The sequence below is a fragment of the Artemia franciscana genome, chromosome 6, assembly GCF_032884065.1.
Source record: "Artemia franciscana chromosome 6, ASM3288406v1, whole genome shotgun sequence".
In the NCBI taxonomy this organism is placed as follows: domain Eukaryota; kingdom Metazoa; phylum Arthropoda; class Branchiopoda; order Anostraca; family Artemiidae; genus Artemia; species Artemia franciscana.
This window is the reverse complement of record NC_088868.1, coordinates 17587738-17615092: the sequence shown is the minus strand read 5'-3', so window position 1 is coordinate 17615092 and position 27355 is coordinate 17587738. Positions and strand designations below refer to the sequence as shown.

Genomic DNA, 27355 nt, shown 5'->3' with positions numbered 1-27355 from the left:
TTCATATAGAAGAACTTGTCGTAGAAACTTCGGAAAAGGCTCTTGATTGGAAACTGAACGGCTAATGCCCTTTAAATAGTAGAAAGTGATTGAAGAGCAACTAGCCCCCAGCCCACGCCCACCATTTCTCTAAACACATTCAATTAAAATTTTGAGATAGCTGTTTTGTTCAGCATAGTTGAAAGGTCGGAAATTATGTATTTGAAGATGAAAACCCCCTCCGCTACAGCCCTCAGGGCAAGGGTTGTAGGTTATTCCCTGGGGGCTTTTAAGATTATAGAAAGGGTGATTTTTTAAACTTCGGAGGGGGCTCATTGCATTCCTAGTTTGAAGCTTTAGTGCCCTTTTTGAGATTCAGAGTGATCGGGCGGTGATACCCCCCCCCCCCCATACATATCGTATTTCCCCGAAATGCATCTGACAGAAATTTTGAGATGGTCATTTGTTGTCGTAGAAACTCCGCAAAAGCGCTAATTCGATTGGATATTGAAAGGGCTAGTGCCATTTTTAAAAGTCAAAAGTGATAGGAGGGCAACTAACCTCCCACCCACGCCCACCATTTCCTAAAGCACATCTAATCAAAATTTTGAGAAAGCCGGTTTGTTCAACGTAATTGAAAGTCCAGAAATCATGTCTTTCAGGATGACAACGTCCCAAAGCCCTCAGGGCAAGGGTTATGAGTTATGCCCTGGAATATATGAGACATATATAGAAAGGGTAATCGTAAAAACTCTGGAATGGGCGCATTGGATTTGAAATCAGATGTTCTAGTGCCCTTCTTAAGATTCAGAGTGATCGGAGGGTGGATAACCTCCCACCACACCTCATATTTTCCCTAAAATGAATCTGATAAAAATTCTGCGATGGCCATTTGTTGTCATAGAAACTTTGAATAGAGCTAAATCAATTGGAAATTGAAAGGGCTAGTGCTCTTTTTCATAGTAGTAAGTGATTGGAGGGCAGCTAACCCTCCTCTCACGTCAACCATTTCCACAGACACATTTCCAATCAAAATTTGGAAATAGCCATTTTTTTCAACATAGGTGAAAGGTCCGGAAATCATGTCTTTAAGGATGAAAGCCCCCTACCCCTACAGTCTTCAGGGCTAGGGTTGTAAACCATGTCCTGGCGGCATATAAGGTATATATAGAAAGAGTGATTGTATAGATTTCAGAGGGGTCTTCTTGGATTGGTAATCAGAACTTCTAGTGTCCTTTTTAAGATTCAAAGTGATCAGAGGGTTGATACCCGCCTACACTTCGTATATTCCCAAAATACATCTGATAGAATTTTTTAGATGGCCATTTAATTGAGAAGAAACTTCAAAAACAGCTCATTTGATAGGAAATTTAAAGAGGCAATGCCCGTTTTAATAGTCGAAAGTGATTGGAGGGCAACTAATCCCCTCCCACGCCAACCGTTCCCCCAAACACATCCAATAAAAAATTTTAAATAGCCATTTTGTTAGACGTAATTGAACAGTCTGAAAATTGAGTTTTTGAGGATGGCAACCCCTCCCCCAACAGCTATCAGGGCAAGAGTTTTAAGTTACGTCCTGGGGCATATAAGGTATATATAGAAGGGTGAAATTTTGAGATGGCCATTTGTTGTCGCAGAGACTTCAAAAAAAAAAAACTCATTCGATTGGAAATTGAAAGGGTCATTGCCATTTTTGATAGTTGAATGTTATTAGAACCCCATCCCTCGCCCACCATTTCTCCAAACACATTCAATCGAAATTTCAGCTATGTATTTTCTTCAACTAACTGAAAGGACTGGGAACTCTGTTTTTGAGGATAATCCCCCCACCACCCTCAGGGCAAGGTAAGTTATGCCCTGGGGGTTTGTAAGGTATATATAGAAAGGGTGATCTTATAAACTTCAGAGGGAGCTTGCTGGATTGGTAATCAGAAGTTTTAGTGCCTTTTTAAAGATTCAGAACAATCGAAGGATGGATAACCCCCTCCCCAAAACCTCGTACTGATAGAAATATTGAGATGGTCGTTGGGTTTAAAAGAAAATTTAAACAGCTCATTCGATTGGAAATTGAAAGAGGCATTCCCCTTTTTAATAGTCGAAAGTTATTGGAGGGCACCTAATCCCCTCCCACGCCAACCATTTCCGCTAACACATCCGATAGAAACTTTTAAGTAGCCATTTTGTTCAATGTAATTGAAAAGTCAATAAATTATGTCTTTGAGGATGGCAACCCCCCACAGCCATCAGGGCAAGAGCTGTGAGTTATCGTCTGGGGGCATTTAAGTCTTACATAGAAAGGGTGATCGTATAAAATTTAGAGGGGGGTCACTGCTTTCGTAACCAAAAGTTCCATTGCTCTTTTTAAGACTCAGGGTGATGGGAAAGTGGGTACCCCCCCAAACCTTGTATTATCCCGAAATGCATATGATAGAAATTTCGAGATGGTCATTTGTAATCATAGAAACTTCGAAAAAAGCTCATTCGATTGGAAATTGAAAGGGTCATTGCCGTTTTCAATAGTCGATAGTGATTAGATCGATAGTGACCTCTCTCGCCCACTATTTCTTCAAACACATCCAATCGGAATTTTAGATGGGTATTTTCTTCAACCTAACTGAAAGGACTAGAAATTCTGTCTTTGAGGATGCCCCTTCCCACAGCCCTCAGACTAGATAAGTTATGCCCTGGAGGCATATAAGGTATTTATAGAAAGGGTAACCTTATGATTTCCGGAGGGAGCTCGTTGGATTGGTAATCAGAAGTTCTAGTGCCTCTTTTAAGATTAAGAGATCCCAAGATCCCTTTTTTAAAATCCCATGCCAACCATTTCCCCAAACACATCCAATAACCTTTTTAAATTGCCATTTTGTTCAACGTAATTGAAAATTCCAAAAATTATGTCTTTAAGGATGGCAACCTTCCCCCTCCCACAGCCATTAGGGCAAGATTTGTAAGTTATGCCCTGGGTGCATATAAGGTATATATAGAAAGGTTGATCGTATAAACCTCGGAGGGGGATCATTGGATTCATAATCGGAAGTTCTAGTGACCTTTTTAAGACTCAGAGTGATGGGAAAGTGGATGCCTCCCCCCAAACCTCGTATTTTCCCAAAATACATATGATAGAAATTTCGAGATGACCATTTGTTGTCGTAGAAACTTCAAAAAATGCTCATTCGATTGGAAATTGAAAGGGTCCTTGCCGTTTTTAATAGTCGGAAGTTATTAGAAAAGCACTAATCCCCCTCCCTCGCCCACCATTTCTAAAAAAACATCCAATCGAAATTTTAGATAGTCATTTTCTTCAACGTAAAAGAAGGGGCTAGAAATACTATCTTTGAAGACGGCAAGAGTTGTAAGTTATGCCCCGGGTGCATTTAAAGTATATATAGAAAAGGTGATCGTATAAACTTCGGAGGGAGCTCGTTGGATTGGTAATCAGAAGTTCTAGTTTCCTTTTTAAGATTTAGAGTAATTAGAGGATGGATAACCCCTTCCACATCCCCCAAACCTCTTATTTTCCCGTGATGCAACTGATAGAAATTTTGAGATGGCCATTTGTTATCGTAGAAACTTCGAAAAAGGCTCAGTCGATTGGAATTGAAAGGGCTAGTGCCCTTTTTATTGGTCAAAAATGATTTGATGGTAACAGCCCCCCCCCCAGACCCATCAATTCCCAAAATATACCTAGTCAATATTTTGATATACCAGTTGAAAGGTTTGGAAATTATGTCTTTGACAATCCCCGTAATTTCCCAAGACCAGAAGATAATTTGCACTTTACTGGAAAAAAAAATGGATGTAGATTGTCAGTTTAGTATAAATATACTGATAAAAGTTTTACTTACTTTTAATTTATTAAAGTTTAAAAAGTTAAAACATCTATAATGTATTTTGTTTATTTAAATCATACAGTAAATAACCGAATCACACTCAAAACGAGCAAAAATTAACATGAATAGGGCTAACAACCACCATGCCTTCTCAAGGCCAGAACATAATTTGCACTTTACTGAAAACAAAATACACTTAAAATGTTTTCACTTTGTTTTTACTTCTTTAAAATGTTTTTACTAGATATATATGAAGGGAGAAGTCCTTCCCATTGCAATCCAATTACAGCACAAGTTTCTGGTGCCCTTTTAAGAGTAATAATATATTGGAGGGCAAGCAGCCCTTCTCTCAAGCCATTTCCCAAACGCGTCCAGTCAAAATTTTGAGACAGCCATTTTGTTCAGCATAGTAGAACGGTTCAGCAACTACGTTTTTAGGGATATTAGTCATGTTAACCCCCCACAATTGTGCAATGGGCCCATTATTCTTTAAAACTAAATGTTACTTTAAAATAAATCAAAAGGAATTATGGTATATGGTTGCCAAAAAGACACCTCAGCAATATATAGAGAACGACTGGGGGTATTAAGTTACATCTTTTAGAGATACTACTATTGCTACATCTGCTCTTACAATTTAAATAAATAAAAAAGTGAAAGTGTATCCAGGTTGTTAAAGAGCATAGATAGAATCTTTTGGGAACGATATTATGTTTTATTTTTCAGGTCAACTTCTGAAGCTATAAAAATAAATTAAAAAATACTGTTTGTGTCAGGATTAAAAATTGCTGAAAAAGTTTCTGAAACATACAAATAGTAACCCATACTATGGATTCTTATAGAAGACAGTAGAAGAGATATTCAACGTTTTTTTTTTTCATGAAAAGTTTATGTCAATAAAAAACGAACAGAAACTAATTTAAAAATCTTTTCCGCATGACAAGTTTTTCAAAGAAAAGTAAAGAGCTCTATTAAGCCAAGAATGAGCAAAAATAAAGTCAAATAATTTTAAAAGCGTAAAACTACTACAATCACTATCAATAAACAAATAAAACTCAAAACGAACATATATATATAGCCGAGTCAAATTAAAAGCGAGCAAAAATTAACATGAGTAGGGCTAATAACCCCTATGTCTTCTCAAAACCAGAATTCAATTTGTACTTTACTGAAAACAAAATACGTTTGAAATATTTTTACCTTTCTTACTTTCATAAATGAAAAATTATTCAAAACCTTAACAAAGAAATGTCAGTATATGTCAATTTAACTGACAATCCACAGTCATTTGTTGTTGTTTTTTTTTGTAAAGCACAGATTGTGAACTTTTCGAATCGTTTTTAAACAGTGCCAGAAAATTTGGCTCTCCCTTCATGGAAAATTCTTTCCCCCACGGCAAATACCTCCATGTAAAGTTCTTCCGACGTTATATACCTCCCGCAAGGAAAAGTCGCCCCAGAAAGTTCCATTGTAGCTGAATATTCCGAGCGGAAAATTTCTTGCGGACGATTCTGTCTGAATAATTTTCTTAGCACAATATCAGCTAAAAAAGACTTTAATTTCTGTTTGTTTTTACAATTATTCCAGAAATACCATCCCTCTGCTAGAAAATTCATCCCACAAATCCCCCTCTTCCGCCTATTAGAAATTTGATCCCGCAAAAAATTCCTTCTAGAGAAATTACCCCTTGGAAAACTCCCCATGGATAATTCCTCACGTGGAAAATCCCCCTCGTAGGGAAAATACTCTAGACCATTCCGACCCTGTAAAATTACCCACCGGATAATTCCTCTTAATATTTTCACATGTAAAATTGAGTTGGCAAACTCCCGCAGTGTAAAATTTTTCCTAGAAAGTTGACCCCCCGGAAACTTCCCTCACCGCGGAGAATTATCCCCTCGGAAAATCCTTCCAACATAAAATTCACCCCCCCCCCCACCCAAAAAAATTGTCTTTGTACTTTCCAATAACAAATACTATACGAAAACAATTGGAAAATTTCACAGCTTACAGATCTTTGCCCAGGGGCTGTGGTGAGCCATGTTATCCCTAAATGCATTGTTACTGGACTTTTCAACTATGTCAAACAAAATGACTATCTCAAAATTTTCATAGGACAACTTTGAAGAAAAACAAGGGTGGGAGGAGGGCTAGTTGCCCTCCAATCTTTTGTTACTTGAGTAGGAAAGTAGAATTTTAATTTTCGTTCAAATGAGCCCTTTCTCGATATTTTAACACATGTGGTTTGACACGATTACCCCTGGGAAAAAAAAGCAAATAAACATGCATCCGTGATCTTTCTTCTGGCAAAAAATACAAAATTCCACATTTTTGCACATTGGAGCTTGAAAATTCTACAATAAGGTTCTTGGACACGCCGAATCTTACGCTTTGATTTTCATTAAGAGTCATTGACTCTTAGGGGTTTTTCCTCCTCATTCAAAAATCAGGCATTTTTTTTCAGGCTTTTAGGTTTTGATGGGTAATACTAAACTTAATGAGTCTTATATATATGGAATCAGCATTATAAGTTTATACTTTTGATATATTTATTGATATCAAAATTCAGTTTTTTTTTTATATTTGGCTACAATTGAGCTGCTCTGCTCCTTACTTGCAATTCGTTACCACCGACTCTTTGATACGTGTCTTTCGAGGTTGAAACATTCCTGGTCTTTGGTACTATCACAATTTTGATGCGTTCTGTATTTTTTCGGGTTTAGTTGTATTTTTATTTAGGCTTCGTCTTTCTTTTTTTGTGTAAGGTGTTTCCAAATAAGTTATCATTATTATTGTTATTATTATTATTATCATTATCATTATTATTATAATCATAACTTATTATCATTATTATTATAATCATTATAATTATTATTATTATTATTATTATTATTATTATTATTATTATTATTATTATTATTATTATTATTATTATTATTATTATTATTATTATTATTATTATTATTATTATTATTATTATTATTATTATTATTATTATTATTATTATTATTATTATTATTATTATTATTATTATTATTATTATTGTTATTATTATCATTATTATTATTATTATTATTATTATTATTATTATTATTATTATTATTATTATTATTATTATTATTATTACTAGCTGACCCCTGTCGAGCGTTGCTGTAGGGCTGCGTGCCACAGGGATGCATGGCACGCCAGTAAAGAGTGGGGTGTCAGCATTTTTTTCGCACCCCAGCAACAGGTTGTGACACCCCTGCCACGCGTTGCTGTTGCGCTACGCGTCCCAGCAACACGTATGCAAGGTGCTAATTTTTGACTCTGTAAAACTTGCGGATATACAACATTCTTCGCTGTCCCATTGTCTGTGAATATAAACAGATCGTCAGGTTTATCGACTCTTGAACATGCAACATATAATTGTCCATTGGAAAAACAACCTGTATTCAGATAAATGCCGCATTTTTCTATTGATTAGCCCTAAGCTTTGTTGATGGTGATTGCAAATGCTAATGGACTTGGGAATTGCAATCTTTTAAATTGAAAAGGCAGATCCGTTGGAATCATGGGAATGCGAGGAATGAGAACAGCCTCACCCTCGAAAGGGCCTGTTAAGATTGTTGCCTCTATTACGTTTTCCATTGTTTTTTACGACAAGTCGCGTGCCGTTGCCAAGCTTTGGTTGGTTATTATTTCGCAACAGGATTATTGGTAGGTCTATTTTTAGTTGTAGCACGTAAGGGTGGAAATCCTGGGAGATCCAGCGAATTTAAAAATTCCGATAGATAGTTTACCGCTTCATTTGATTCCAGAACTGTGTCGACTGACTTGTAAATGACTGCCTGGTCTCGAATCTTGGTCAGAAAAATATTGTTGATTTCGTGGACATCTTTGTTCTTGGCTGCCAGAATTACTCCTTCACTTAGCCATTTATGATTTTTTTAATTGTTTAGAATATTCGGAAATACCTTTTCAACCAAATCATTTTTTGACGTCACTAAAGGACAGAATTTAGGAGGCAGTTGTATGCGTCCTGAAATTGAGTCAACTGGGAGCTTTCCGTTTCCAATTGCCAGCAATTGATCTGAAAATATTTCATCAGAGAGATCGTTTTGGAATCGGGCACGCATATTTATAGTTAATTTTAATGTCTTTACGTGTGCCCACAAAATTACAATTTTTCAGGCAAGCTTTCATTTTGTCCGCAGGTGTCGGTCTAGGAATAACAGGTAATGTTTGCCTGAAATCTCCCACAAGCAATAATAATATGATGCCAAATGGTTGGGAATTTCCTCGCAAATTTTGCAATGATCGCTCGAGAGCCTTGAGCGATTTTTTGTGCGCCATTGGGCACTCGTCCCAAACAATATGTTAGCGTTGCTGCAATACTTTACCCATCCCATATGAATTGGAAATGTTGCACGTGGAAGTTTCTGTTGATTGCAATTTCAAAGTGGAATGAGCAGCTCTCCCACCAGGCAGCAATGTTACGGCTATTCCAGACGAAGCAAGGGCCAACGCTATGTCTTTTTTGGATCGAATTGATCCATTTTACTCTTTAAGCAATTTAATAAGAGCCTTGATTTTCGCTTTTACAAATTACTGAAATGAAAGCTTCCTCATATTGCAAAATATTTTATTGAAATTTTAATATAATTTCATTTTATTGATATTCTAATGTATTGTAATTTAATGCAATTTTAGTTTTTCTGTTTTTTTATTATTTTTTTTAGTTTTATTTTATTTTTTTGTGGTGTTTTCTTTTTTATTCTAGTGTTTTTTGTAACAAACAGTATATTTCCTTTTGTATTTTTTTTGTATTTCTGTGTTGTTTTTTAGTATTTATGTGATGTTTTTTTAGTTTTTCTGGTGTTTTTTTATATTTCTTAAGATTTTTTCTCAGTGTTTTTTAATTTTTTTTTTATTTATAGTTTTTTTAGTTGTTTTTTAAGTTTTTTATAGTTTTCTTTTTTTTCATTTTTAGTTTTTGTTTGTTTTTTTATTTTGTTTTTAGTTTTTTCTTTTTTTTTAGTTTTTTTCCTTTTTTTTATTGTAAATAGTGTAACAGACAAACAGTACATTTTTATATATAGAAAAAAAGATATAAATATAGATTATTATTATTATTATTAGAGGTTCTTTTTCCTTTTGCCAGATTTATATTAACATAAAATTTTTTTTCCTAAGGTAATATAGCAATCATTACATAAATATCCATCGAAAAATTTCCAATTTTTTCTACGTCTCCAATAATTACAGGAAAATCACAGGGATATCGATTCACAGGTATAAAACACAGGGTTCATGGTCTTCAATAAACGCAAAAGCCACCAATGCTGTCTTGCGTAAGCCCAGTAATGAAACCATCCCTTGTTCGATTAGTTCCGGGTAACAATAGCTCATCTTCGTTTGGATTTCCATACGCGAACAACAAGCTAACCAGGAAGCGTTGTCCTACAAAACCGGGTCATCCTCGTTTGAATTTGCATAAGTAAACATTAGACGTCATTGACAAGGTCGCTTGAATTTCCATATATAAACAATAGTATCTCCATAAATATACTAAGTAACAGCAGTAGAACCTTCCTCTTGTCCTGAAGAGACAAGTCTTGAGATAAAAATGAGGGAAGGATTGGTGACTCCAGGTACTTTAAAATACATATGGGGATACTACTCAGTTTCTAAGCTATCTTCTTGTACTAGGACAGGTTAGTAACAGGCTGCCGAAATATTTGCTGATTCACTATTTGGTTAACTAATTGAAAAATTTTTCTCGTTTTCCCCATTTTTTAAATGTTTGATTATTTTGTCTAGCCTGTTTCGTCTCATAACTTATTAGATAGTATCCATTTTTGATAATACAGTAGGATGTTTACAAGCTTATTCTCAGCTCTATTCTAGACTGGCAGCTTAAGCTCTTATGGTACCGATTCTGGCAGTCATATCACCCAAGAAAACCGAGCAGATGACCCAAGCTTTTTTAGTAGCTTTGAAGACGTCAGCTCTAGTGCAATTCCTGATTACAAGCAAAGAAGACCTCCAGATCTCAATGATTTGCTTAGAGTAAGTGTATTAGAACAACTTCGATTTTCAAAACTTAGATATTGCTGATATTCCTGATTATAGTAGTAGCTGCAACCTACTAGAGTGAGAATCACTACTGCAGCAGTAGCTGTAACCTAATACAGAGTGAGCGATGAACCATAGCAAGCGAACATAAAAAAAACGGCTTTTTATAGAGACTGTTGAGTTTCTGCTAAAGTATGCATATTATAAAGCATGCATACAAGTATTCTTTTTTTTTGGGGGGGGGGGTAAATTTTTGATGGTGGGATTTTCTACGGGGATAATGCTTCATGGGGAGGGAAGTTTCCTGGGGGTGAATTTTTCAGGGGAAATCTTACACTGGGGAAATTTGCCAGAATTTCAATACGAAATTTTATGTATATCTTGCTTTCTCTGTGCCGAGTCAATTGTCCTGGGTAAATTTTCACCAGGATTCAATTGTCTAGAGAATAAATCCGCGGGGAGGAGCGATTTTGCCGTAGAGACTAGCCAGATTTCCTGGCAGTATTTAAAAAATGATCTTAAATTAAATAAAAAACACATTTTTTTCAAGTGAAAGTAAGGAGCAACGTTAAAACTTAAAACATTTTTTCAAGTGACAACGAGCAACATTAAAAATATAAACGACAAAAAACTATTACGTATAACAGGGGACTTCTCCTCCTCAACACCTCGCTCTTTACACTAAAGTTTAAACTCTGTCCCAATTCCTTAAGAAAGACTCCTAAAACTTTATATTCGTTTTATTAGGACAATAAGAGGTTTTTTTTGAAGTATTAAAAAATTTTGCATAAAGAGCGAGGTGCTGAGAAGGAGAAACCTGATTCATATATGTAATAATTCCTGTTCGTTTTAAGTTTTAATTTTGCTCCTTGCTTTCAGTTGAAAATAACTTTGGTTTTTTGTTTAATAATTTGTAAGTAGCATACAAAACAAAATAACAAAAAAAAATCTGAAAGTCTTTAACCCCTCTTATATGACATTCAGTCGAAGTAAAAAATACACCATTAGAATTTTCATTACTGAGTATCCCTCACTTGATAGCACTGATCGGTCTCTTTTTTCGCTTTTTTTTCAGGGTTGATTATATCGAACCAAAGGCCGTAAATGTCGTAGAGACTTAGACAGGAATGAAAACATCCAGTTCCCTTTTCCAGACACTAATAAATCATGCCACAGCAAAGTGCCCTTTTTGGCTATTTTTTTTTTGCCACAAAATATCAATTCTGGGCAAAATATCGCCCAGGGTTCTGATTGAAGAGGCTGCAAACTCTGAACTAATCGATTTGTCAGGACAGAAAATTTATAAATGGAGTTTTGTCGTCCCTCATCTTGAGAACCAAGGAAAATCAGATTTTATTTTAGAAAAGCCGTGGTATCAATTGGGAGGACGTGGGAGGGATGTCAGCGGGCTTAGTCTCCTTACATTTTCTTCTCCTCCCCCCCTTAATAATAAAAAATAACTTTTTGGCCGTATTTCTATTGAAATATTGAAAAAACCATATATTTACCTCTCCCCACAAATATAAAAAGAAAAATTGCCATCTGTCCCTAAATTTTGAGAATTGAAGCCAGCCTAGGGTAGCACGATTGTTGTATCTCCGTCTCCATTCTTTTTCTTTGAGTGGATCTTATCAAACCACAGGTCACAGATTTATTATGAGGGCTCATTTGAACAGATCTTTAAATTTTTTGCACTTCAAGCACATATGAAAGACAAAATTCAGTTTTATAATGCAGTTTTATAAATCGTTACTTACGGTCCCACGTTATAAATCATAAGCTATCAAAAAGTACATTGCTGTGTTTCCTTTAAGGATTATTTCATGAGTAAAAACGGTTTGAAAGCTGCTTAGTTTTTTTTTTTCACGGGGTTCACGGGGTGGCTTGATTTGACTTTTCATTACTTACTTGACGTAAACAGCAAGACAGGTACAGAGTAAGCAGTGGTATATGGCAGATTGGGTATAAGGCAGGATATGGTTCACAATCTAGCAGCAAATTTCAAATAACAAAGCAGGAGAATTTGACATTTGAAGAAAATAAAGCATTCAGCACAAAACATCAACAGTAGCAGTGGCATTAACCCATGGATGGATTACTCTAGGTGATTTACAAGTTAAAAATTGGCATAGGTCTCACCCGATGAGTCACCTCTTACACCCCAGGGGTGGGGGCTGCTAAGTTTGCCTGCCTTTACCCACTGGTAAGCAGGCAAAACCAGTACTTCAGGCTGCTTAAAGCGTTGTTGGTAATGCCAGAAAACTTCAAATTAAACCAGTTAATATTAATACATCTTTTAAATTTTTAAATTTCGTGCATAGATGTATTTTGCTGTGTTTCGTTTAAGGATTATTTCATGAGTAAAAACGGTTTGAAAGCTGGTTATTATTTTTTTTTTTTTTGACGATTTAACGGTTAATGGTTAAACCTAACGATTTAAAAGCTGTTTTTTTTTACCTGGTTAGTTTTTTTTAAGAATGGTAATGTTGAGGAAGCAGTTTATGGATGCTAGCCCCGACATGGAAAAAAAAATAATAAAAAAGAATATGAAATGAGCTTAGAGTCCATCATTTAAGCTCAATAATTCCAAATGGATCGCTTAGGATTTTGTCTTCCAGTCTCAATTTTGTTTTTTATTTAAAAGTAACAGTGTAATCTCTATATGATTAAATAAAAAAATAGGCTTTTAACTTCTGAAAGTAAGGAGCAACATTAAACTGAAAGTGAACAGAAATTATTTCATTTATAAGGGGAGGCTGCCTCCAGCTGTATATCCCTCTCTTCACTCTAAAGATTCTTAGTACTTTTAAAAAGGGTTCTGATTTTAATTACAGGGCTTTTATGTTTCAGAAATAAAACAAAAAAAAAAGTTTTTTTAAATGAAAGTAAGGAGCGACATTAAAACTTAAAACGAACAGAAATTACTCCATATATGAAAGGGGCTGCTTCCTCATCAACGCCCCACTCTTTGCGCTAAAATTTGACTCTTTCTCTCAACTCTTCTTTTTAAGACAGTAAAAACTTTAGCGTAAAGAGCGGGGAGTTGATGAGGAAGCAGTCCTTTTCATATACATAGTAATTTCTGTTCGTTTTAAGTTTTAATGTCGCTCCTTACTTTCATTTAAAAAAAACTTGTTTTTTTGTTTAATTTCTGGACGTTTTTGAATTAATGCATGTTTTGATCTTGGCTCTCCGCACATAAATAATTAAAACGATATTTGCATATTAATTTTTTGGGGCTAAATGGAAAGCAGCGAGGGAGGAGGCCTAGTTTCCCTCCAATTTCTTGATTACTTAAAAAGGCAACTTTTAATTTTTACGAACGTTTTCACAAGTAAAAATTATACGTAACTTACGAATTAACTTACGTAGCGAACTTCTATATTCGTATATTTTTATTGCGTATATGAGGGGGCTCATCGCTCTTCAATACCTCGTTCTTTACACTAAAGCTTAAATTGTGTCCCATATCCTTAAAAATGACCCCTGAATCACAAAGGCCGTAGAATAAACAGTTGAAATTGCTAAAAATAATTTAGCGTAAAGAGCGAGGTATTACGAGGAGGTAAACCCCTCATATGCGTAATAATTTATGTTCGTTTTAAGTTTTAATTCTGCTCCTCACTTTCAGTAGAAAAAAACTTTTCATATTTATTTTTTCATTGTTTTTTAAATAATGCTAGAAAATCCTGCGCCCCCTCCATTGAAAGTCTCTTCCCCCATGAGAAGTTCCTCCATGTAAAGATCCCCCACGTAGCCCCCCTCTCAACTCTCCCCCCAAACCAGAAACATCCCACCTGAAAACTTCTGTACACTTCCCAGTAACCATTACTATATGTAAACACAGGTCAAAGTTTGTAACTTGCTGCCCCTCCCACGGCGACTGTGGGGGAGTAAGTCGTCCCCAAAGACATAGTTATAAGGTTTTTAGACTATGGTGAACAAAATGGCTATCTCAGAATTTTGATCCGGTGACTTTTTGGAAAAAATGAGCGTAGGAGGGGGTCTAGGTGCCCTCCAATTTTTTTGGTCACTTAAAAAAGGACACTAGAACTTTTAATTTCCGTTAGAATGAGCCCTTTTGCGACATCCTAGGACCACTGAGTAGATACGATCGCCCCTGGGAAAAAAAACAAACAAATAAACACACATCCGTGATTTGTCTTCTGGCAAAAAATGCGAAATTCCACATTTTTGTAGATAGAAGCTTAAAACTTCTACATTAAGTTTCTCTGATACGCTGAATCTGATGGTGTGATTTTTGTCAAGATCGTATGACTTTTAGGGGGTGTTTCCCCCTATTTTCTAAAATGAGGCACATTTTCTCAGGCTCGTAACTTTTGATGGGTAAGACTAATCTTGATGAAACTAATATATTTAAATCAACATTAAAATGCGATTCTTTTGATGTAACTATTGGTATAAAAATTCCATTTTTTTAAATTTCGGTTACTATTGAGCCGGGTCGCTCCGTTACCACGAACTGTTTGATTTTGAAAGAACTTGGACACTAGGTTGAACTTTAGCATAAAAGTGGGGTATAGAGGAGGGTGTAGGCCCACTCACATATGGAATAATTTCTGTTCGTTTTATGTTTTAGTGTTGCTTCTTACTTTCAGTAGAAAAATTGTTTTTCAAAGTTAATTGCAAAAAAGTGCAGGGCATCAGTCATAGTAGTAAATGACCCTGTGGAACCGGCTGGCCGAAAAAGTAGTGACTCAGATTAAATCTACTTATAGTTATAGGAACAAATAGACATGATCCCAGGTAGAAATATGGTTTCTTTTTCAGAGATTTTAGTGTCCAGCTCAGTACAAATGGGGATAGATGATATCTAACCTTAGATAAAATTGATGTAGGAATCGAAAAACGTAATGGTTAGAGACTGCTGCAATTTTGTAATTATAACAATCTAGTCATAACCAATACAGTATCTTGTCATAAAATGGCCCATAACTTAACAGGGTGTTCACATGATTGTAAGATAACTAACTTTATTGATTTTGTTATGGTAAACTGAAGACCGGCAGGATCATTGCAAGATGTTAGGATATGTAGAAGTGATGTTATTGATGTTGAAAATAAATATCACCATCTAATAATGTCTAGGGTTAGTTTAAAGCTGAAATTCCGGAAGGGTAACTGCCTTCTAGGAAGCTATGAGGCCGGTAAACTTCGGAATGAGTTTTGAATTGAAATTTTGAAATTAGAAAGCCTAAAATTGGATAATACTGAAGATGGAAGGAATAAATTAAGGAAAATAGTTTTTTAAGTAGCAGATTCCGTCTTAGGGATTAAACTTAGAAATCCTGCATGGAATATCAGTGGATAGATAACCTAGGTAAATTTGGTTTTGAAAAAGTAAACAGTAATGGTTACAGACTGCTATAATTTTGTTGGTATAACAATCTAGTTATAACCAATAGATAGATAGATAGATAGATTTATTCACACGAAAAGCCCAATTGGGCCATGGGGACATACACAAACAAGTGAAAAAAAATACAGCAACAAACATAGACTGAAAAGACATTAAACTAATTATTTAAGAAAACATCACGATACCTCATACCTACCCGGACGAACTTTCCAACATTATTTATAGTTAAGTAACACCTACTTCTCAAAATTTCCGAAATCCAATACAGTATTTTGTCACAAAATGGTCCATAAGTTAACATGGTACTCACATGATAAGACAACATGCTTTACTTATTACATTGTTATAAACTGAAAATTGGCAGGATTGATACAAGATAATAGGGTATGCAGGAGTGATATATGTTAAAAGTAAAAGAGTCTAGGGTTTATTTGAAGCTAAAATGGCGGAAGGGTAACTACCTATCGGGAAGCTATGACGCTGGTAGACTCCCGGATTAGTTTTTTTTTTAGAAATTTTCCAGGAAAAGTAAAATATTTAACTAGAAAATCTAAAATTGGATATGTAAAAGATGGAAGGAATAATTTATGGGAAATAGTTTTTGAACTAGCAGATTGTTTCTTACGGGGTTGAAGTTGGAAATGGGGCTTAAAATATTAGTGAAGATGCTTAAAGTCTAGTAGAGAAGAGGAGGCGCTCTTACATTGATAAAATGGATTGTGCGCCATTGAGAAAAATTAGTAGCAGTGCCCTCTAATTTCAAACTTGGTTGTTCAAAATTTACGATAAATTTTTAATAAACGTAACGTGTCATTGAAGTAAAAATCGTATATTGAGCGATACAGCTCAGTTTAGAGAGCGTATATGCTACTAATGCTATTAATGCTGCTACTACTACTGTTTCTATTACTACTAGTTCAATACTATTACAGCTACTACTGCCCCTTCTATTACCACTTCAACCAAGATGTCCTTACTATTAAGGTTAAGCGTATTAAGGTAAAAATTTTACTGGGTGTTGAGGGGCAATTTGAACTAAAACACAACACACTATCTCAAGAATGGATGTTGATATTAAGCTGAAACTTTTAGAGAATGCTGAAAGGGAATATCCATTCACCAAAAGATAGAATGTTCATGCTACTTCTAATACAACCATTGTTACTTTTATTGCTACTACTATCACTACTACTATTAGTACTACTACTACTGCTACAACTACTACAGCTACTATTACTACTACCACTACTGCTACTACTACTACTGCTACTAAACTACTTTAACTACGATTTCAATTGCAAGTGTATTTGAGGGCTATGGTACTAAGATGAATGGGGCATGAAAAGGGGGTCAAAAGGGCGCAGGAGTATTTTTTCGCGCTGCTTACTGTATCAACCTGAAATATCCGGGATATCATGAGGGGGATGTTAATGCTGACCAAAAGGCCACAAGTAGATCCCCATCCTAACTATTTGGTTGGCGGCTTGGGTTGGGAATCCTTTGTCCGAAGGAAACAGGTTGGGTCCTGGCGTGGCCAGTTATTTGGCTAAGGAAAGACGTCAGTGTTGCGACTTTGCAAACTCAGCCAGAGTCGACCCAGCTCTGAAAAGCTACCTGGAGATATCTTGGCATGTTAAGCAGGAAGGATGTGCCAAAACACAGAATAACCGCCCCCCCCACTGTACTTCCTGGCAGAAGGGCCATTGAACGCAAATTACCGCCGCCAGATTGGACCTTAAGGGTCCAGCGCCGTAATATTTACTTACTTACAACGTGCACATTCTACTACTGCTAGTAATACTGCTGCTAATGCTGTTACTACAGTAGTGATGCCTTGTTGGATTCCACCAGACAAATAGAGGGTGTACTATTGGAACTAGGAAAGGGACCAGCACCTTCCTTTTCCTCAAAAATAAGGACTGACTCTGCAGATTTGCACCCATGTTTTATATATATATATATATATATATATATATATATATATATATATATATATATATATATATATATATATATATATATATATATATATATATATAGTATGATGCCTCTTCAAATTTTAGAAGTTTTTATTTCTTATGAGACAGTTTTTATTCTTTTAATTTTCTTTCATGTAAAGGAAGCAGCTGATCAAGGGTTTGGCCCAGATGATGTTCGCATAGCTCTTTCACAATGTGGCGTGAACCATCCAGTAGAATGGCTTCAAAATAATTGGACCAGTATGATAGACAAGTGAGTTAATGTTTAGTTAGTTTAAGGACATTTCTTCGTTCATCCCCCCCCCCCTATTTTGAATCATATTTATTTATTTAGTATTTTTCAAACAGAAGAAAGGGAATTAAGTTGTGAATTGTGAAATAAAAGAAACAAACAAAACTACGAGATCAAACTTACACATCAGGTCAAAATAGATAAATTATTTTTGATGTTACTTAAATCAGTTAAAGATAAACTTTTCCCCCTGAATAATTTAAATCCAGGAAAATACTGAAAACTCATTAAAAAAATACAAACAAAAATGTTGCACCACAAGGAGATATGTGCTCCTTATCCAGTATTTGAAATGTGTCCATAAGGGCCTATGCCCTTTGACGGTTTTCAATTCTTTTCTTTTCTTAGTACCTTTTCAAGAGTTTGGTAAGTTTACTAAATATTTAAAAATTTATTATAAGCAAAATTTTTTATAAGCCTACATGTTAATGATAGGCGAACGACATTTTCATAATGTTCATTCAGTAGGTCGTGGCTCTCAGTCCTTTATGTCATCATCTTAGTGATACAAAAGAAAAATAAACATGGGTGCAAATCAGCAGAGTCAGTCCTTATTTTAGAAGAAAGGGAAGGTGCAGGTCCCTTTCCTAGGCGTGTGTCTAATTCAAACCTCAATCAAATTTCAATAAATCTGACATCCCTGCAGTTTTTCTGTTTTATGTTGTTACCCAGAAACAGCTGAAGACTACATAAGACGAATTCAGTGGGGAGTGGTATTTTCAGGTGAGGAGAAATTCGCAAAAAAATGCAAAAAAACGAAATGCAATAAATCCACTCTCTTTGATTCTGATTTGATTTGATTTTGATTGATCTTTGATTTGATGTTCCCACAAAGTGACTAACAACAATTAAAAAACAATTTACGTTTCTTTCCAGCCACCCGCTCTTTTTTTAATACCTGTCACGCGCATGTTAGCCCTTCACAACCCTTTTGAAAAGCTCGTACTTTTGATTTTTAGTTACTTCTTCTCCTTCTCCAATGAGTTTCATAGTTTGGCTCCCTTTTTATGATGTCCCAGTATATATCATTGAGTACAATCAATGATATTTAGCCGTAATTATTTTTAAAAAATGTTCATGAAAAGGCTTCATGAAATTCTAAAATTTTCGTTTTGTAAAATCTTTATTATCGTCCTTCTCTTTTTTGTGTGCTGTTAATACGATTTGATCTTTTTTTCAAGAATATCATTCTCTAAAATCTTTATTGTCGTCCTTCTTTTTTTTGTGTACTTTTAGATCGTCCTTCTCTTTTTCGTGTGCTTTTAATGCGATTTCATCTTTTTTTTCAAGATTTTCTTTCTGTAAAATCTCTATTATCGTCCTTCTCTTTTTTGTGTACTTTTAATGCGATTTGATCTTTTTTCAAGATTTTCATTCTGTAAAATTTTTATTATCGTCTTTCTCTTTTTGTTGTGTGCTTTTAATACAATTTGATCTTTTTTTCAAAATTTTCATTCTGTAAAATCTTTGTTATCGTCCTTCTCATTTTGGCGTACTTTTAATACGTCATTTAATTTGATCTTTTTGTAAGATTTTCATTGTGTAAAATCTTTATTATCGTGCTTCTCTTTTTTTGTGCTTTTGATACGATTCAAGATCATTCTGTAAAATTTTTATTATCATGCTTCTCTTTTCTGTGTACTTTTAATACGATTTTATCTTTCTTTTTAAGATTTTCATTCTTTAAAATATTCATTATCATCCTTCTCTATTTTGTGTGCTTTTAATATGATTTCATCTTTTTTTCAAGATTTTCATTCTGTAAAATCTTTATTATCATCCCTTTTTTTATGTGCTTTTAATACGAATTGATCTTTTTCACTAATTTTGGACTTTTGAAGTGTAAATACCATGTTGATATTTACGTTACCTCTGCCACGTTCAGTATTTTTTTTTTAAAGAAGATAAACAAAGTAAAATGGTAGTCGATATTTTTTTAAGAATTCTAGAAAAGATAAAAAAAAACTTGTTAATTTGTGTTTATCATACATGTTCAACTATAAAGACAACTCACAGGAAAAAACCTTTGACTCTTTCCTAGGTGGAACCTTGTAGGGTAAAGAGACAATGACAGCCATAATCTTTTGAAGGTATCCCATTCACAATTGTTATCTAACTAAACTTATTCACTGAATAAATAGAAACATATAGTACTAGCTGGGTCCCGGCGGATTCATTGCTGGGCCCCAGCATGGCACGCGGCAGGCTTCTATATATGGATTCTCATTGTTCCTTGTGTTCTGGGTCCCGGCAACGCTATGTCATTTTTGGATCGAATTGATGACGTAAATTGGCTAAATTTTCTGTTTTAAGGTTTTCGAATTGCTTTTATCCATTGTCAAAATATATAGAAATATGTGTGCAATCACCAGTTTTTTTACATTTTAAGCAATTTGATAATAATTTCTTTTTTATGTGAATTGACACTTTGACCGATTTTCTTTGAGCAGCAAGTATTCTAAACTTCAACAATTTCTACTAAACTTCAAACTTTTGGTTTTCTGTCTTAAGGTTTTCGAATTGCTTTAATCCATTGCCAAAATATATTAAAATATTTGTTCAATCACCAGTTTTTTACATTTTAAGCAATTTAATAAAATTTAAAAAGAAGTTCAATTTTTTGAGCTCGTGTAACGGTAATAACGGTAATAACGTGTAACGGTGCAACGGTAAAGATATTGTAACAGACAGACGGACGGACACTACATTTTTATCTATCTACTAGCTGTTGGGGTGGCGCTTCGCTACAACATTCTTTGCTGTCCCATTGTCTGTCCATATAAATAGATTGTCATGTTTACCAACTCTTGAACATGCAACATAATAATTGTCCATGGGAAAACAATCCGTATTCAGATCTATACCGCATTTTTCTAGCGATTGCCCTTGAGCTTTGTTGATGGTGATTGCTAATCGAACATTCCCTGTGTCCTCGTCGTCATTTATATATCCCCCTGCCCGTTGTAGTTGTGGACCTGTGTCCTGGTCGTCATTTATATTCCCTGTGTCCCGGTCGTCATTTGTGTCCCGGTATCCCAGTCTGTAATCTCTCTTTGAGTGTCCCGGTCGTCATTTATATTCCCTCTGTCCCGGTCGTCATTTGTGTCCCGGTGTCCCGGTCTGTAATTTCTCTTTGAGTATCCCGGTCGTCATTTATATTCCCTATGTCCCGGTCGTCATTTGTGTCCCGGTGTCCCGGTCTGTAAGAGTCATCTTAAGAGTCGGTCTTATAAGAGTCATCTTATAATGACGTCATATACAAAGCCTTATATACTTATAATGACGTCAAATGCAAACCCACAAACAAACAAACATGCATATATACAACTTATTTTTATATATATATAGATACAGTTTCTTCTTTAGTTTTTTTTTCTTCTTTAGTTTTTTCTTTTTTTAGTTTCTTCTTTTTATTGATTTGTTTTCTTCAATTTGTCAATGTTCATTCTAACATTGACACTTGGAAAAATCTTTACATTCCAAGCATGCTAAAGCTCCAACAATTTATATTAAACCTCAAAATTTGGGGTATCTGTTTTAAGGTTTTCGAATTACTTTAATCTATTGTCAAAATATATTGAAATATTTGTGCAATTCCCAGTTTTTTTTCAGTTTTTTCTTTTTTTAGTTTTGTAGCTTTTTTTAGTTTTTTTTTCTTTTTAGTTTTTTATCTTTTTTATTTTTTAGGTTTTTTCTTTTTTTAATTTTTTTAATTTTTTATTTTTTGGTTTTTTCTTTTTAGTTTTTATTTAGTTTTTTACCATTTTTCTTTTTTCGAATTACTTCGAATCTATTGTCAAATTTTTGTTATTTTCGAATCTAATTATTGTTATTTTCGAATCTATTGTCAAAATATTTCGAAATATTTATGCAATTTCCAGTTTTTACATTCTAGTTTGTTTTCTTTTATATATATAGAAGATATAATCTGGTGTAACAGACAAAGTGTAACTGACATAACAGACAGACAACTTATTTTTATATCTATAGATCTATCTATCTATATATATAAAAGTAATTTGTTTGATTGTGTGTGTCTGTTAACTGACTTCATGTTTGTGTGTCGAATGACGTCATTGTAAGGATTGAGCGTTATGCCGTCATGAGGTTGTTTGTCGACTGACGTGGGCACGCCGGGGGGCTCAGGGGGAATATATAAATGACGACGGGGACACAGGGAATGTTCGATTAACAATCACCATCAACAAAGCTCAAGGGCAATCATAAGAATAATGAGGTATAGATCTGAATACGGATTGTTTTTCCCATGGACAAATGACGACCGGGACACCGGGACACAAGGAGTATAAATGATGATCTGGACACTCAAAGAGAAATTACAGACTGGGACATAGGGACACAAATAACGACCGGGACATCTATATATATATACATATATATATATATATATATATATATATATATATATATATATATATGTATATATATATATATATATATACATATATATATATATATATATATATATATATAATAAGTTTTATATATATATATATATATATCTATATATATAAAAATAAGTTGTCTGTCTGTGTGTCTGTCTGTGGATCAGGTGACGTCATGTTTCTGTGTTGACTGACGTCATGAAATTAGTTGTCGTCATTTTTGCTTTGACGGTGACGTCATTCAAGATATTTAAGACATATGTTCACGTAGAAATCTATTAATGTTTAAGTTTACAATGACTGATGAACTTACAATGGCAAAAGCCGATGAAGATGCTCAAAGAGTCTATGCCAAAAAACTTGCTATTGATAGAGAAAGTCAGAAAAGAAAGCGTGCCGAGGAACTACCAGAGCAACGCGAAAGCAGACTTGCTGCTAAAAGAGAAAGTGAAAAAAGAAGGCGTGCCGAGGAATCAAAAGAACAGCAAGGAAACAGGCTTGAGGCTGATAGAGAAAGAAAGAACAGAAAGCATGCCGAGGAATCAAAAGAACAGCAAGGAAACAGGCTTGAGGCTGATAGAGAAAGAAAGAACAGAAAGCGTGCCGAGGAACTACCAGAGCAACGCGGAAGCAGACTTGCTGCTAAAAGAGAAAGTGAAAAAAGAAGGCGTGCCGAGGAATTACAAGAACAGCAAGAAATCAGGCTTGCTGCTGATAGAGAAAGTAAGAAAAGAAAGCGTGCCGAGGAATCACAAGAACAGCAAGAAATCAGGCTTGCTGCTGATAGAGAAAGTAAGAAAAGAAAGCGTGCCGAGGAATCAGAGCAACCTGAAAGTTATCGCCTGGCATTCAGGTACAACCCAGTCGATGATTATAGCTTGAGTAGATGTGTTCAATTCGGGACAATGTCTAAAATTTGTCCCTATTGCAAGGCCTTGAAATTCAATGGTGAGACAATGGGAACGTGTTGCGCCTCAGGAAAAGTTAAACTTCCTCTATTGGCTGCACCACCAGAGCCATTGAAGACTTTCCTTACTGGAACTACGTCAGAATCTAAGCGTTTTTTGTCAAAAATCAGAAAATACAACTCATGTTTCCAAATGACGTCGTTTGGAGCCCAAATCGAAAATCCAGATCAATTTATGTCTACTTTCAAAGTAAAAGGGCAAATTTATCATAGAGCAGGGTCCCTTCTACCATTCTCAGGCGAGAATCATAAATTTTTACAATTGTACTTCATCAGTGATAGAAATTCTGGATTGAATGCACGTTGCGAAATTTCTCCCAACGTTGAAAGGACAATCGTTTCCCAATTGCAACATCTTTTCCACGAAAATAATAATTTAGTGCGTCTGTTCAAAACAGCCATCGATTTGATGCCTACTGATACGCATAAAATTGTTATTTCCGCTGACAAAACGCCTCCTGGCCAACATGTGCATAGATACAATGCTCCAACTATCGACGAAGTGGCAATCGTTATGGTCGGTGATCAGTTTTTACCTCGAGATATTATTCTTCATAAGCGAAACGCTCAGTTGTTAAGAATTGCTGAAACTCATCGATGCTACGATGCCCTACAATATCCTATCATTTTTTGGGATGGAGCCGACGGCTATCACTTTAATATTAAATTGATGAATCCAGCCACTAACAAAGAAATGAATAAGAAATGCAGTGCAATACATTATTATTCCTATAGACTAATGATTCGGCAGGATGAAGAAAATTATATTTTAAAATGCCGTGAATTGTTTCACCAATTCGTCGTTGATATGTATGCTAAAATTGAATCTTTTTACCTTCGTCATATGCTGGCAGTCCCCGTCATATGCATGAATATGCTCAAGATGCTATTGCGTATGTTCGTCTCTATGGTCGTCCAGATTTATTTATTACATTTACATGTAATCAATCTTGGGACGAGATACTGCAGCTTTTACTTCAAGGACAATCGGCGGTTCATAGGCATGACATTACGGCCCGTGTCTTCCGGCAAAAATTGAAATCACTGATAAACTACATTGTAAAACTTGAAGTGTTTGGGTCAGTGCGATGCTGGATGTACTCAGTGGAATGGCAAAAACGAGGTTTGCCACACGCACATATACTAATCTGGCTACATAAAAAATTACTTCGAACGAAATTGATGATGTGATTTCCGCTGAAATACCTGATAAAAATGTCGATAAGGGGTTACATGATATTATTGTAAAAAATATGATACATGGACCTTGCGGTGCACTGAACGAAAATTCACCATGCATGGCCAAAGGAAGGTGCAAAAAGCAATATCCTCGACTTTTAGTATCAAACACAATTACTGGCAATGATGGTTACCCACAATATAGAAGAAGATCTACTGAAGATGGCGGTAAAACAGCAATAATAAAGAAGCGTAACGGTACCACCATCGAAGTAGATAACCAGTGGGTTGTTCCATATTCCCCATTATTATCAAAAACATTTAATGCACACATAAACGTTGAATACTGTAACTCCGTAAAGGCAATCAAATACATATGTAAATACGTCAACAAAGGCAGTGACATGGCAGTTTTTGACTTGCAGCCCGAAATCAAAGGTCTCGAAGAAATCGTACAATATCAGGCTGGAAGATACATAAGCAGTAATGAAGCTGTTTGCCGAATTCTTTCATTTCCGATACATGAACGTAGTCCAGCTGTTGTTCACTTAGCGGTACACTTACAGAATGGTCAACGTGTTTATTTCACGGAAACCAACGTGCAACAAAGAGTCCTGAATCCACCGGATACAACATTAACAGCTTTTTTTTCGCTTTGCAAAAATGATTCTTTTGCAAAAAAACTGCTGTATACTGAAGTACCTTCGTATTACACGTGGAATACTAAAAATAAAGTATTTGAACGTCGAAAACAGGGTAAGTCAGTCGACGGCCAACCTACCATCTTCAAAGATACCACGATAGGAAGACTCTACACCGTTCACCCCAATCAACATGAATGCTTCTTTCTACGCCTGCTTTTGGTGAATGTACCCGGTCCGACATCCTTTGAGTATTTGAGGACTGTAAATGGTACTATACATGACACTTACCGTAGTGCATGCCAAGCTCTGAATTTATTGGAGAATGACCAACACTGGGATAACTGCATCAATGACGCGTGCGAAACGTCAACCCCAAGTCAAATTCGTGCATTGTTTGGCATCATTTTAACAACTTGCTCTCCATCAGCTCCTACAGAGTTATGGGAAAAATATAAGTCAAAAATGTCCGAAGATATACTCCATCGAAAACAGTTAGAGACGTCAGATATGACTTTTGATTTTACATCAAAAATTTATAACTACACTTTAGTTGTTATAGAAGATTTGTGCGTACGTATGGCAAACAAACCTCTTCAGGATTTGGGAATGCCTTCACCTAACCGTATCGCTGCTGTTTCGACATGTGTAGAATTGGATCGTGAACAAAGTTACAGTACGAGTGATCTATTGTCGTATGTACAAAATAACATTTCCAAGTTAACGTCGGAACAAAAAGACATTTATGATACGATAATGCATTGTGTCGATAACAACGTTGGAGAAATTTTCTTTTTGAATGCGCCAGGAGGTACTGGTAAAACGTTTGTGATAAAACTGATTCTGGCATCAATTCGATCAAAAAATGATATAGCGTTGGCAATTGCGTCTTCCGGAATAGCCGCAACGTTGCTGCCTGGTGGAAGAACTGCTCATTCCGCTTTGAAATTGCCTCTGAACTTGCATTCTACAGAAACTCCCACGTGCAATATTTCCAAATCATCTGGGATGGGTAAAGTATTGCAGCAATGCAAACTTATTATTTGGGATGAGTGCACAATGGCACACAAAAAATCGCTCGAGGCTCTGGATCAATGCTTGAAAGATTTGAGAGGGAAGTCGAAACCCTTTGGCAGCACATTAATATTGCTTGCGGGAGATTTCAGGCAAACATTACCTATAATACCTAGATCAACGTTGGCGCTTCGCGCCACCCCAACAGCTACTATATATATAAGATTATATCACTACGTTTTGTAGCATAAAGCCATTTAGCATGATGTCATTATATGTAATAAAGGAGTGAGGCGAAACAATGAAGTTTTTGTCAGAAATTTAATTTTGATTTAGAGCTATTAAAACAAATTGGCCAAAAAAGCATATAATACGAAAATTACCTTTCAAATATCTAACTACAACATTGCGAAAGCCTGTAGTGTTAGCGGGAAAAAAAGAGAAAAGAGAAGACACGTCACTCTACCCATACAAAAAGTGATTTTTCTTTGTTTTTTTTCAATGTTGCGGGCTAAAACCTCAGATTTAAGGCTGTGACTATGTTGACCCTAACGATGCACTTTTCCTTTAGATCCATCGCCATTTTAAGGAGATTCATGCTTTTTTCCAATTTTCCCAAAAAAATTGTCACTATATGTTACTAATATGTTCAAATAAGATAAATTTATGTAATATTATCATTCCTGAATCCTTCAATTGAAAATTTATTCCCTAGATGGTCTTTTTCAAAGTATGTTTTAAACTTTTGATTACTGTGGCCTACATTTAGCTCTTTAATAGGTTGCTGCCACTGTTCCATCCATGATCATCAATATAAGTTATGACCTCCTTTGTAAAATCATTAAGCCTTAAAAAAAGATCATGTCGCCAGAATCGTTAAATAATAATTTTTGTTAATCGCAAATTTAACTAAAGCCAGAAAACTGTTCAAAAGTATTTTGTTTAATCTTCTGAATTATGTTTTTGAAAAACGACGGTAATGTAAAATTGTTTATTATAATAGTTGCCCAAAGCTATTGATGTCACTCAAGCTTCGGCTTCAATTCATGGAACTAAAACAATCTTACATGTATCCACTATCCAGAGGTCAGCTAACTTCAATGGATTTCGAGAATGCCTCAAGAACCCAAAAAAGACCTAGTTTGGTTGAAAAAAACCCTCAAAGACCATGGGCTGCTCACATAGTAGTTTCTTGCCATGAGCATCCTTCAAAATCTAGAGATATCCCCACAGTGGTGCCAGCTGAGATTGAGCATCCAGATTTTAAAAAGGCTTCCAAATTTTGGAATTCATGTGTAGAATCCCAAAGTAAGGATAAGCTAGAAATAAAACCGAGAAAATATGTGCAAGTAAAAAACAAAGTAAAAAATGAAAAAAATTCTCTGAATGTCTCAGAAAATACCATGAAGGATATTGTAGAAGAAAATCTTAACAATACTCTCACAACAAGGTCAGAAACCTTAAACAAAAAATGGAAGATAAAGGATTTGGAGAAAATCGAGTGCCATGAAGAAATGCATGATGAAACTAAACAAGAAAATATTGCATCCAAACCATATGAAGTAGATGTCCAAATAGTTGTTCAGGGAGACCGTATTTCTATCAGAGCCCCTGTCAGGACAAATGAG

General features: G+C 35.3%; 1 protein-coding gene across 3 annotated transcripts in view; it reads left to right on the top strand.

Annotated features, from left to right (window-relative positions):
- The window catches only part of LOC136028127 (E3 ubiquitin-protein ligase lubel-like), a 203273-nt gene that overhangs the window by 122486 nt on the left and 53432 nt on the right, over positions 1 to 27355 (top strand). For all 3 annotated transcript variants that reach the window (XR_010617748.1, XM_065705773.1, XM_065705774.1), the window contains exons 13-14: positions 9702 to 9863; positions 17369 to 17481. Coding sequence is in view for 2 of the 3 variants with exons in the window: in XM_065705773.1 (XP_065561845.1) it covers positions 9702 to 9863; positions 17369 to 17481 (275 nt within the window). In the remaining variant the exon portion in view is untranslated. The remainder of the gene's footprint in view (positions 1 to 9701; positions 9864 to 17368; positions 17482 to 27355) is intronic.